A 14,156-nucleotide genomic window follows, 5' to 3' on the forward strand; every position below is an offset into this window, starting at 1 on the left:
GCACAATGGAGCACTGTTCGTATCCATACAGCAAACACTGGTCCCAGAGTTCCTTTCAAACTGAATTCAGTTGCCTTTATTAAGAAAACAAGAGAACATTGTATTTTATATATGCAATTCTGTACTGAGATCACACAGCAATTTGCAAACAGACCCCATGTAACTGGCAGTAGATATGCCAAATGAATGCAGAATAAATAATTCAAACAGGTATTCTACACAGACAGGTCCTCCCATTTCATACAGTCTGGTAGTACAATATTTATTTTAAGTTGAAGTGTTACATGTTGAGCAACAAACTTACAGTTGTCTTCAGCCACAGATTATTTAATGCAGAGAAAAAGAGTCAAGACTATCCCAATAATGTATTGAACACTACAGAACTAGCAAATCAGATCTTACATATATATATATACATATTGTTTATGTACATATACTGTTGCACTAGACTTTAGATGCTGGACAGTGAGACACTGCTGTGCAGAGGTTGATGAGAGAAAATAATAATAATAATAAAAAAAAAAACACCTTCAAAATGAGACAGACACATGGTGATACAAACAGCAACATAATCACAGAGGGAAAAAAGAGAAAAACTGAAAATATCTATACAAACAGAAAACCTTAATGAAACCGATTCAATTACCAACCCAGCTGTAGGAATGCAAAGAAACAAAAAAAAAAAAAACGCACACACTGTTTGTCTCTCTCTCTCACACACACACACACACACTCTCATGAACCTGCATTCAGAGGGCCAAATAAAAGTAGTCTCTGAGAGGTCTGAGATGAGATGGGGTGGGGTGGGGTGGAGGAGGTGGGTGGGGTGGGGGGGGGTCTGGGCTGGGTCAATAACAGGACAGTATGACAAGAAGGATGCTTTATTTGTTTTTGGTAGTGCGGCTACAGTATGTACAGTACAAATAACAGGCAACTTCATCTTGTTCTCACGTACACGTGTTGTGAATCATGTCTTCCCTGTCCTGTCTGCTTGTCGGGGGACGGGGGAGGGGGTGGGGGTGTTGGGAGGTTTACTGGGACACAGTGGAGTTTAGAGGAGGATGGCGACCGGAGAGGGGCCGGGGGGGTCGTGGGCTGTTGGAAATGGAAGTGGTTGTTTGTTTCTTCTTGTCGTCTCTCAGCAGCATCCTCCTGATGAAGGCTTGACAGTAGTGCCGGGGGTTAGCTTCACGTTGGGCTTCTCCCCGCCTCCGGCCGTGGCCCCGGGGCCCATCCTCTTCTTGATCTCGGCAGCCATCGTCATGAAGGCCTGCTCCACATTGGTGGCGTTCTTGGCACTGGTTTCCAAAAAGGGGATGCCCAGAGAGTCTGCAAACTCCTGGAGACAACAGAGGACAAGGGTTTACATGTGTCTTTATTCTGCCACAACAGTCTCACTCTGCTAGTTTTTTCTATTTTGCACATGAAAAATGTAGCATATTTGGGTTTGATTTTTCAACTTGAGCAAGTAAAAAGGTATGCTCCTTTGAATTATTCCTACTCAAATCCATGATTTTATTTATATTTTAAGCACAAATGGTTCATAAGAGTTCCTCTGCGAAGACACGCAGAAAGTTCGGTTAAGTTAGGTGTAAGATTTATTAATCAGTACTGATGACTTAATGTTAGGTTGATTTTAGCTGACACCCAGGCCTTGAGTGGAGTCAGCTGATGAGCAGGGTGTTAACTGACACAGTGTGAGGTGGAAATTAAGTCACATAGTCAGTATCATGTGTCCAGAAGTTGAACTTTTGAAATGGACAACAGAACAGAGATACTCAATCCATGACAGGGAGAAGGTACAGACTTAATTATAAGCACCGTTCACTGATCAATATCTAAACTCTTTACCTTTGTAACACTTTTAACTTCATGCAAATCAACAATTCTTGATCTTAAAGGGATATTTCAACATTTTGGCAAAATGACCCATTGCCATAATCCCTATAGTTTTAGGAGTAGGTTCATTACCTTTAATTGTCGGTGCAAGCTATTTTTAGAACGGCGGAGCAGAGCCGCGAGCCACAGAGTTGTTTTCGAGGTTGCAGAGACTGTTTGCCGAAAAACTGCAACGGACAGAACCGCGCATCAGCAGCTTTGCATGAATTTACCTCTACAACAACTCTGTCTGGTAACGTTCTGTTATTATCTCATAGCGTGGTGAATGTGCAGGTCACAACTTGTCCACCAGAGCGTTGTGGAGTTGTTGGATTGTGTGTTTGACGAGGGAAACCAAGAAATCCCATTAGCCTCTGTAGCGTAGCTCTGAGCAGCTCACGGCTCTGCTCCGCCGTTCTAAAAACAGCTTACACCGACAATTAAAGGTAACGAACCTACTGCTATGACTACAGGGATTATGGCAATGGGCCAATTTGCCAAACTGTTGAACTTTCCCTTTAAGTCTTGTGCGTGCTGTGGAGGAGGACATAGAGAAGGTCTCAGCTTCTCTAACAGAACTCCTCTGATTAATGTGAAACCTCATATACTACACACTGGAGTGCAGACAAGCAGGTTTCTCAAACGTTGAATAAGGTGATGGACTCGTGTCACATGACTACATCAGGTTCCTCTTCCGTTTGACTCAGAGGATACAGACACATAACTGCAGGGGGCAATATTACCACACACACTTACACAGCACAAATACACAAAGACACAGGGGAAGAGGAGTGAAGTGCCTGCTGTCGGCAGTGTGCTAATATTGATCCATCCCATTCCCATCTCCTCCCCGGGGCTGGAGCTCCTGTTGAAGCTTCCGGGTGTGAGTCTTCAGTCTGTGATTGTGTGTATTTAAAACATGTTTGAGGGGAAGCGCTGCCGGAGCGCAGTGCCGCTGTGGTGGTTCAGGTTTCAGGCGACAGGTGTTGGTCACAGCACAGAAAAGGAGCGAGAATTTGCGAGTTCACCCGGGTGTCGTGTTTACATCGCTGACTATCAGAGCCGGAGCTGATAAAACACCACCACTTTGACCCGTGACTCAGTTGAGCCGGTGCCAGTTGTCAGCTTCCACACAGCCACATGTAAGCTGCTGCGTGCAGGGGTTTCTAATTCTATTATTATAATAAAGTATAAGGATACGCCATCTATGACTTCTTATACATGACATCTCTCAGTCATCTCCTTGACGACACAACACAGAAAACACTGTCTGAAAGAAATAGAAAAGCCACTGTTGCGTGAAAAAGATGACATGCAACAGATAGAAAACATCCAGCTGCCTCACCTTTGCTGTTGTGTAGTCCACCACCTTCTTTGTCGTCAGGTCACACTTGTTCCCGACCAAAAGCTTGTTGACATTTTCACTGGCGTAGCGGTCAATCTCCTGTAGCCACTGTTTGACATTGTTGAAGGACTCCTGGGGAAGGAACATATTAGCATTAGCGCTGAGGGGAACTTGATACTGCAGGACCAAATTAATGTTTAATTTAAACATTCATGCACTAGGGATGTGTTATTAAGATCAGTGTGTGCTGCTCTGACAGACTCTCCGCTGACAGGAAGTCACGGCTGCAACGTGGTGAAGGAGTGAATCAGAAAGCAAAAGTGGCAGCGGTGGTGGTTTCATCTTTTTGGAACTACTATGAGCACTATAGAGCAGAGTCCTGCACGGGTCCAATTTTGGAAAACCGCGCCCACCCGACCCGTTGGTTTTTAAGCCCGTGTCCCGACCCGTCACCCGTGATTATTTCTGACTACAACCCGGACACTACAACTCTTTTTTTAATGAAAGCAGGACACTTCAGCCTTTACATTGATCCCATCGGTGTGTTTGTAGCTTACCCAGAAGCCGAGCAGTCAAGCCATGACAGGCTAAACTCCAGGGAAAGCTGTGAGCGGTCACACGAGCGGCCAAAGATCGTTTATTTACATCAAGATGCTGCTCTGTTGTTGCCGTGAGTGATAAAAAAAAATGATTTGCTACGCTGGTTCATGCAGCTGCGCATGAGTTTTCCTCTGTAGGCCTACACATACACCCGCGTACCCACCCGCGTTCATTTGAGTTCCGCCCGTGCCCGACCCGTGAATTTTCACAAGACAGCTTATCCACCCGTTGAACACCGTTTTTGCGGGGTACCCGTCGGATACCCGCGGGGATCCGACCCGATGCAGGACTCTGCTATCCACAAGTTTCCGAACGTCATCTATGGTCAAAACTGGCTTCCGGTTTGCCGGTTTGGTGGAATTTTACATTTACGTTTCCATGGTTTTCAGGCGTTGTCATAGTTGCGGTAAACGCATGGATCTATTAACGCTGGCTTTTAACACAGATGTCAATTTGTGTGATATCCACTGTTAAAACCTGCTGTGATGATCCATGCGTTTACAGATTTTCATTGGGGGGAAAAAAAAAAAAAATCCATGCATTTACCGCGGCTACTGAAACCATGGAAACGTAAACATAACATTCCAAAACCGGCAAAACAGGCTACGTTTTTGACGTTCGGAAAAAGGTGGATAGAGGCCGTGGCTCCACTCACAGTCACATGATGTTACAATAGGGAAGATTCATTTTTGCATGTCATAAAGAAGACTAGACCTAGTTCCTCATGTGTGTCCCCTGTGGACGTACAGAGGACGGCGTGGCTGCAGAGTGGAGTGGACGTTAAGTTTCTTCTTCGGCTTCCATCTGTTACAAACTGTCTTGAGCAGCCGTGAACGTCGGTCTATCATGTGCAGTTTGTCTGCCCTCGAGTCAGGACACGGCATTAAGTCCACGTCAGATGATTACATGCAGAATAACCAGTTACTAACAGACTGGAATGGCTGGACGACTTTTCATAATGTTCACTGTTGGCCCTTGTCCATGAGCACTACTCAGCTCCACTCAACTCGGTTTTTTGGTTTTCCACTATGGATAGTACCTGGTTCCAGGTGAGCTGAGCTGATACTAAAATGTGGACACTGACTGAGAGAGAGTCGTCACTAGAAGAGTGATTAGCACGACGTCTGACACAAGAAGCAAACCCTTTGTTTTTAAAAACACACCGGCAACAGCGACCACTGCTCTGTACTGAGACTGTTGTTATTCCTTCATGTTGAGTTAAAGGGACAACGAGGAGTTTTGGAAAAGCGAAGCGTTTTCACACTACATTTATGAGCCTCTAGGGTTGGGCGGTATGACGGTATTATACCGTGTGACGGTATAAAATGTCTACCGGTAGAGATTTTGCAATACCGTTTATACCGGAGAAAGAGCAGATGTCTGCGGCATCTCTCTGAGTCACTGTAGTTAGACCGTCTCGACACACGGGGGAGCCGGCACTGCAGCAGACTGCTTGGCGTGGTTGCATCAGCACGACGAAGAAGAAACAGCTTTACCGTTACCGGAGGCTTACCGGAGTGATGATAACCATGGCGGAGGCGGAAAGCAGAAGTGGGAGCATAATATAATACATCCATGAGTGGGGGAGTCACGAGGAAACGGAGGCAGCCCGACCCGCCCAACAAGACGAAAAAGTGAAAAGTGAAAGTAATTCACTCCAGCCGTAATTTTTTTCGATCGATCAGCTGTGTTTACCGTTTCATGTGTCATAGTTCTGATGTTTAGACAGATGAATTAGACCTCTAACTAAAGTTTGACTTGTCAGAGTTTTTCAGAAGAGGAGTAAGTCAGGTTATAAGCGATGCTAATTTCTGTTAGCCCGTCTATGGTGTTTTACATTATACGTTAGCATTAAGCTAGCGGGCTTTTTATGCTTAGTTGTGACACTGGCTGTGTGTGTTTTAAACGTTATTTCAAACTATGTAGGTTTGATTGAACATCTTTGATGCTTAAATATATATTGCCGCTTAACATATTGCTTTACTCCTCTTTCTATGTGCCATTTTTACTGTAGGACAGGCTAGCCTAGGACACTGTTTATTATGGTCACTTCCGTCCCTCCCACACACCGTTTTTCCGTCAGTTGTTGACATTTGAGCCCGTACTACCATAGACTGTAAAGGTTACTTACTACCTTAGGAACTCTAAAGTAACTTTTTTGATTTTCCCGGTTTGACCTGTTTGAACAGCCGTAGACAGCACAGACCGTAGGCATTTTTGTAAAATGCAAATTTGTGATGTTGTGATTTCTTTTTATATAATTGCACTAACTGGAGCAAGACTGCTCTGGCATTTTTCCTGTTTGTTTTTTTTAATTTTTTAATAGAAATCCAAGTTAAAAAATAAAAGAGGAAAATGATCAAATGCGACAGTATGGTTATTTTAAGCACTTGAATTTACAGGGGGGGAAAAACATACCGTGATATATACCGTTACCGTGATATGAAATTACTCATACCGTGATATAAGATTTTGCTCATACCGCCCAACCATATGAGCCTCCACACGCACGGTAAAATTCTTTGACCGGCGCAAGACAGACTCATGTTTTCATTCATCAAGAATTAAAGTCAGAGGTCCAAAGAGGTTCACATACCGTCGTAGTTCCGACCATAAATGGCGATTCGGCGGCGTTATTCTCATGACTCGCCACGAAACCTAAAGTAAAGAAACCCTGGTCGGCTCGCCCAGCATTTCTGCCACCACTAATAATAACAAAATAATGACAGAGAGAAAACGATATATTCATCGAAAATGGGCCTATTAACAAGTGTGGGTAACGTAGATTCATCCACATTAACGTGAGACTTTTTTATAACCAAATAGAAACTCCTCGTTGTCCCTTTAAATGGCTGCTGTGTGGAAACAAACACCGTGGTCCATCGACGAGGTGCAGACCAGTGTGTTAGGGGGACGCTGACAAGAGGATCCCAAAAAAAGAGAGTCAGACAAAGCGGCTGTAGCTACGACGACCCCGCCCACGTTGAGGAGGTGACCTGATGACCTAAACCCAGTCCAGTCCAGTCCAGTAGAGCTGTAACTGTGTAACGGGAAAGGGACATTTGTTTAAACTGGACCATCACTGGATCCTCAGCAGGAACTACAACTATATCCTGTTGTTGAGGACACGATGTACTTTCTATGCTTCCACATGTGTGTATGGATCTTGTTCAGGAAACACTGGGAGAATCACAGCTGAAATAGACACCTCCATCCTAAATGTTATCCATGATCAGCTTTCAGGTCTTAAGCAACAGAAAGACTCATTCCTGTGAAGACGTGGGGCCCAACCTTAAAACAGATGTATTCCTGGCCAAATATAGAGCTGACATCAGGTCACATTATTTCTAGTGCAGCAACAACAACAACACACATCTCAGTGGGTGGTTTTCTCCACATCAAACACTTCTTGTGCAAAACTTCCATTCCGACCTGCAATCTAAGATGGGAGGGTGTGAAACAGAGGAAGAGGAAGATGGACTCATTTCCCTTCATCACAGGCCGGACAGCGAGGATCTGTGTGAGGAGGAGAACTGGTCTCTTGCCAAACACAAAGGATTTCCTTGGTCTGTTACACTCCAGTACCTGCAACACTCCAGCTCTGACTGAGAGCAACAAGCAGGCTGCACTCTCTCTCTGAGGGGGGGTTAAGAAGATCTAACCATGATCCAAGATGGGCACACACACACACACACACACACACACACACACACACACACACACACACACACACACACACACACACACACACACACACACACACACACACACACACACCACACACACACACACACACACACACACACACACACACACACACACACACACACACACACACACACACACACACACACACACACACACACCTCTGCATTGCAGTTTTTTTGAGGAACCTGATTGTCTGATTGTGTTTTGTCTTCAGCGTGTCCTCCTGAGGGACAATATCATCTGCTGGTGTGTGAATGAACAAACGGTGAAGTGTTTGTAGTGGGTGTGGACGATGTGGTGTAGTACTGACCTGGTCTGTGACATCGTACACTACAATGATACCATGAGCACCTCTGTAGTAGCTGGATGTGATTGTACGAAACCTCTCCTGACCCGCTGTGTCCCACTGTCAGAGGAGAAACGTCAACACAAGCCTCTTTAAATAACAGCTTCAATTCAATTAAAAAAATTAAAAGTTTTATTTGCAAAAAAAGAGAGAGAGAAACAACAGAGCTTTTTTCCAAAGGCAGTAAGGATCAGCAACATGTCACCATTTTTAGGGCTTTTTTTAGTAATTTGTTTACTTATTTATCTAATCTGAGATCAATATTTAACATTTCTTTTACAATTGTATTGATATTTTCCTTTTAACTTAAGAACAAATCAGTGCGTGTGTGTATGTGTATTTAATATATATTTTCTATTTATTCTTTTGTTTACTGGTACAGTCATGCAATTGAATTTGCATTTGACTGTGCTGTTTTTAACCCTGGTTTCTATCTATCTATCTATCTATCTATCTATCTATCTATCTATCTATCTATCTATCTATCTATCTACACTTAAGTTCAGAATAGTTACATTTCATGGACTTAACAACAAAATAGTCCAATTAATCAGTCATTACATAACATAACATGCAGCCTTGTGTATTTTTTAAAAGCTGAAGATATGCAGCAGTTTTCCTATTGTCCATTAATCTTGAACTTCTCCTCCACACAACAACTGTGTATGTATCAAAACCTGATATATCTCATTCCTCAGCAGCACAGCTCCATCACTGCCCAAACATGAACACATGAGTGAGCCATGCTGTTACACTGGTTGACATGTTCCTTTATCCCCATGAACACTCACACACAGGTTTATTCTGACCCAGATACTCCCACGGTGTTACTTACAATCTGAAGTTTAATGGTCTTTCCGTCCAGTTCTATGGTTCGTATTTTGAAGTCCACACCAATAGTGCTAATGTAACTTTCTGTGTACGTGTCGTCCTGTGGAGAGAAACAGTTACTTAGATCATTCATTCCCATTAACTGCTCACTTCCTGCTCGGCTGCACACGCGGACTATACCGCCAGTCATTCTGGTACAAAGTGTTGGTAACGGTAAACTTTTCCACGGTTAACAACACATAGCATGTTGCACTGTGAAAGAACCAGCTGCTAACACATCATCAACAAATCATATCCTACTTACACATGCTTGCACATGCTGACAGTTTTTAATAGATTTGATAAGGACTTCATTTATGGTAACGAAGACACATTGTCGTCCATCGCTGCATAATTAACCCTTAAGTACTGTTTTGGTTAATATAAAGACAGCTAATCGGCTGTTTTTGGGAAACTTACTGCAAATCGGAGGAGAAGGCAAGACTTTCCAACACCAGAGTCACCAATCAGGAGCAGCTTGAATAAATAGTCACTGTGAAGGAAGAATAAAAACACAGTGGTGAGAGGACATTCAGAAATGGTTAACCAAGTCAGTGAGTTACAGATTACCCATAAGGGCCTGGGAACACTCGAGTCCGATTCAAGATCTCGCACTGATTCCTCAAACTGGTCTATCAGTTAGATGCAAAAATATGCTGATCGGCCTTTAACTGTCATTACATCATTTGGCAGACTTTGACGACTGAAAGGTCTGCAATTTACAAGGAGAGGAAACGCCGAGGACAATGAACCCTGCTGAGCTCAGCTACATTTTCTAGAAGGACTTGCAGCCAGGAAGCCGGCCGGTCATGTGATCGGACATGTAACTCCGACTGAAAGCGGAGGAGCAGAGGAGTAACTCTTGTCTTGGTCACATGCTGGACTTGTCAAAAAAACCACAGACACACAACGCAGAAATATATCTATACTCACCTTTTATAATTAGCTTTTATATATAATTTTGTGTTTTATACTGTTTTTAATTGTATTTCACTCTGACCTTGTTCTATTTTATGATTTTTAAAGTGTCTTTGAGCATTTGTAAAAGCGCCTACAAGTAATATGTATTATTATTATTATATTTATATATAACTAGAGACTCTACGACACGACCCACATGCAGGAGTCATTTTGTGTCCTGTTTAGAAAGGGGGAGACTTGTAATGTAGCAGTGGGTGACCTTTTACCTCCTAAGGGGCCCATTATATCATAATCTCCCCATGGCTGATAAAACAGCTCAGTTGTGCCTGCCACCGAGTAGAAACTTCATCTGGGTTTTAACCACAGAAACCTGCTTCCACTTTTGCTTCCCTGCTCCATAGTACGTGGTACTTTCCACACTGAACAGTTAACCAATCCATCGATGTTAGGAGTTAGGATACATTATGTCGCTGATATGTCTTCAGGTTCGTCCACTATGAGTCATCAAGAGAAGAGGAAACAACTCAATTCAAACTTGATTTGCTGACTGTTGCACAGTGACACATTCCAACATCGATCTGAACATCTGGTGCCTCTCTTTTCCTACCCAGCTGCTTCTTTTTCACAAGTTACCCCTCGTATATATTTAATCTTAATGATTTTTGAACATCGAGAGTGAGGGGACTTGTGTGCTGTGCTATGTGCACTGCAAACACTCATGTTTCACTCTCAGAGTATTGTTGAGAAGACAACCTGCATATCATAGGGTTGGGCATTTAGCTATTACATTAATCCAGCCCAACAATCCACCTTAACTCTTAAAGCATGCAACGAGGTAGGCAGGTCTGGGCAGCCTGCAGCCAGCACACAGGTTTAAACTTACATCCTGCGCCGCTCACAATTACACCCACATAAAATTAGGCAATATAAATGATCATCCTTCACTTTCCATAAAGTGTCAACACATGAACACCGGTGCCTGTGAAGACAGATCAACAAACATCAAACAAACCTCTCTGTCTGTCTTGTATATGGTTTGTAAGAGAGCTGGTGGTCGCATTAAGCATTTTTCTGTGTCTTAGTTTTACCACATTAGCACCACATTCCTAATCAGCCTGAGAAGGAAGGCCGTGTCAAATCCAGTGACATGGCAAAATAACAAACACTACACTTCTCCTGCAAGTTAAGATCCGGAGTGAGGTCTTCAACTTGTCGGTTTATTGGAAATGAGAACTGACTTCCTACTGGTTTCATTCTGATGCCTGTGCCTTGGTCAAAGACATCCCACTTGATAGTATGTCCTATTACTCTTTATGATGTAACTTATCTGATACAGGTTAAACCTGCAAAGTTAACAACATGTAGTATAAACCAGCTGATATAACATCAGTTATCAAAGCAGTTTCTCACACATGAGCTGGGCCGGGTGGATCCTGCTTCACAGGACCAGCTCGGTTTCGCTTCCTTCGCATTGTAATAAAATCCAGTCATTCCCCTTTCATTAAGCCTGTGACTGTGGACAATGGCTGTCCTCATGGTGGGTTGACCACTCGCTGCTCCACACCACTCTGACAATAACACCAAACTTGCCCAACAAGGATGTGAGAAATAAATCTAGAAGAGTCCACTTTGTACCCTTTCATAATACAGTACATGTTCATCGCACTGTCAGTGGTTTATCCACCGTGGTTCTCCAGGAAGAAGACATATACTATTAATAAGAGTCAAGCTGTGTAATTTAAGACATTCCTACAGTCCTACCATTGTTTGTTAGTGGTTTTAACTAGTGTGTGGTATTCGGATGACAGAATTATAGGGTAAAACATAATCAACTCTGTCAGTATGTTGGACCTTGGCTCTGGGTATCTGGTCCACACCAAGGAGGTGAATCATTACTGCAAGATTAAGAAGACTACAGAGAGGAATGTAGGCTAAATTCCACCATTTCACGTTATATCATCATCAACAACAACAACAACAAAATAAATGTCAAATAAATAAAATAAAATAAACTGCTGTTCAGACATTCTGCTATGCACCCTGAATGGAAAACCAGAGCCAGGAGAAAAGAAAGCTGAAGTAAGTGATTGCTCAACACTGCTCTGGTGAAACCAGGGGCTTGTCCTGTGGCATGTGACCTACACATGACTGCTTCTGCGCTACTAGACCATCTGACTAGAAAACTGAGTCATGGTCAACACCAGGTAAAACCTTAAACCGGTTACCTGCTCGAAAAAAACAGCAGATGACGGTTGCAACAGTATCTGAGTGCGATCAATAACAAGGTTAGATATGTGGGCCATCGCCACGACACACACACACACACACACACACACACACACACACACACACACACACACTCCTGATAATTATAAACACCATCTTCAAGAGTGATCGCCTTGACACAAATACAATAAAGGGAGCCTCTGATGTCGAGGCGCTGTAATATTAATGAGCTGTTTCTCCGTGTCTGATGGCTAAATAACAATAGCTATTGACCATCTACGTTTTAGGAGCAGTCACAGCTTTGTTCTGTATTTACATATTTAAAAAACGGACACAGAAACTGCTGCTGCAGCTGGAAACATCAGCTGGACCATTAACACATGACCAACATTTTACTGATCATTGTGTAAATACACGGATCCATCTAGAACAGTCTCTGTGTCTCAGTATGCGAGGCGAGCACAGGTGGATAATAACGTCAGCTGATGATAGCGGCTAACTTAGCTCAACAGCTCGTATGAAGTTATTTCCCAATGCTAACTTACGTGTTAGCATAAAGCTAACCTTTAATAAGCTAACATTAGCTCTAAGGTCCAAAAAATGTTAACACAACGTCGGTCGGCGTAATACTTACTATTCGGGATTCATTGTTGACTCGATGTATGTCCCGTCCCCTCTCGTGAAATGTCTCTTTTTATCAGATTAACGGCGCCGTTTGGTGATGAGAAAAAAAACGCGTTAGCTTACTGTGCTCCCCGAACCGCGGCCGGCTACTTGTTTCTCAGTAAAAACCCAAAATGGCTGCAGCTCCGACCAGGAAACAGCGAACATTAGCCAGACGGTTTAGCCGAGTCGGGAGTAAACGGAGGGGCCGGTGTCTAAAAAAAAAAAAACAGACCTGTGGACCGTCTCTAGCAACCGTGAATGTAAAGGGAACAGAGTAGATGGCGTGTCTGTCTAACCGGGCCGGTTGTCTCTGAGTGTGTCTGGGTGTCCGTTAACGTTACTGCAGCGACCTGTCAGCCCTCACAGGGATTACGTCATTTAGTGAAACGTGGCATACAGGACTCACACTCACACACTGCCCCGTATGCACAAGAAGCACATTACACACGAGTTCCGGACTGATACTTCAACATAAACCTCGCCCTCTTGGACTTTGTACTGTGTGTTTGCACTGGAAAGCGAGGGCTTTTATTTACAAAGACGTGAGCTGTATTTCCGGTTTTATCCCCGCTACATCGAACAAGTTTGACACACTAATTTACCTTCCAGCAACGCTGGGCATCGCTGCTGTACAACCTCGGAGTTTATCATGGTAATAAAAACCATACTAGTATACTGTAATAGTATCACACATCTCCCACTAGTCCAGAAACTTCTGTCTTGTGTGTCACGGTGTGTCATCACAGGTGTGACCCGGTGGTTCATGTCATCACTTGCTTCCAGGTAACATGAGTCAGAGGATAAAAAGTTGTTCCACTTTTTTTTTTTTTTTTTTTTTTTTTTTACACAAAACAGTGACTCATTAGTCAGCAGCCTCTTTATTCAGATATGTGGAATATCTTTTATCCAAAACCAAAAGTCAATATATTTAATTTAGTACATGACCTATTGGAATAGCCTGTATGAGCCTTCACAAAGTGACCAGTAGAGGGCGCCCCCTGAAAAGACTTTGTTCCACAGTTTCTCAAGAACAACTGTCTCAGAGAAGGGACTGAAGCTGAATCAGTAGCCTGTCCTCAGACCTGGTCTCTCTTCCAGACCACTGCTCTGCAACCATGCTGAAGATAGTGGTCCAGACCAGAAACTGAGTGGTCTGTGGTAGTTGTGGTTCTTCTAATCCACCTTTCCCTCTCTGAGGACATGTTTGCTACTTCATTCATTGTGACTGGTTTTTCAGTGGTTTTATATGGTACGGTGGTCATTCCAGACCAGTCTGGACTAATTCTGTGCCCTCACAACCTGCTCTGGCCATGTGAGCACTTTGTGATAATGATTTTGTTGGCTAGACGAAATACACCACAAATCATATTTTGTCTATGGAATATGTTGTATTTTAGTTGTTGTCCAACTCCAGACCAGTTCAGTAGTACTCTGTAGTGTGGTCTATGGACTATATTTCTTACTACCTGCCTTGTGAGGCTTGTGGTTCTTGTAATATGCAGATGAATTTAATTATTGTCAAATCAGCCATCGTTTGTGTTTTGTGAGAATAATGAAGCTGTCCCACCTTAATATCTTATTTTTATTACAGTATAA

General features: G+C 43.2%; 2 protein-coding genes across 2 annotated transcripts in view; one reads left to right on the forward strand and one right to left on the reverse strand.

Moving 5' to 3' along the window:
- Positions 1-14,156, forward strand: part of cep68 (centrosomal protein 68) — an 81,536-nt gene that overhangs the window by 22,837 nt on the left and 44,543 nt on the right. The window lies entirely within an intron of this gene.
- Positions 1,135-12,881, reverse strand: LOC146973935 (ras-related protein ORAB-1-like). Its single transcript, XM_085800948.1, has 6 exons — positions 12,529-12,881; positions 9,168-9,240; positions 8,713-8,808; positions 7,842-7,937; positions 3,224-3,355; positions 1,135-1,339 (listed from the first exon to the last, which is right to left on the reverse strand). Exons 1-6 carry the CDS (start codon positions 12,540-12,542, stop codon positions 1,139-1,141), a joined length of 612 nt encoding a protein of 203 aa, XP_085657074.1. The 5' UTR covers positions 12,543-12,881; the 3' UTR covers positions 1,135-1,138.

The sequence above is a fragment of the Trachurus japonicus genome, chromosome 15, assembly GCF_045865225.1.
Source record: "Trachurus japonicus isolate A0001 chromosome 15, Traja_1.0".
NCBI lineage: Eukaryota > Metazoa > Chordata > Actinopteri > Carangiformes > Carangidae > Trachurus > Trachurus japonicus.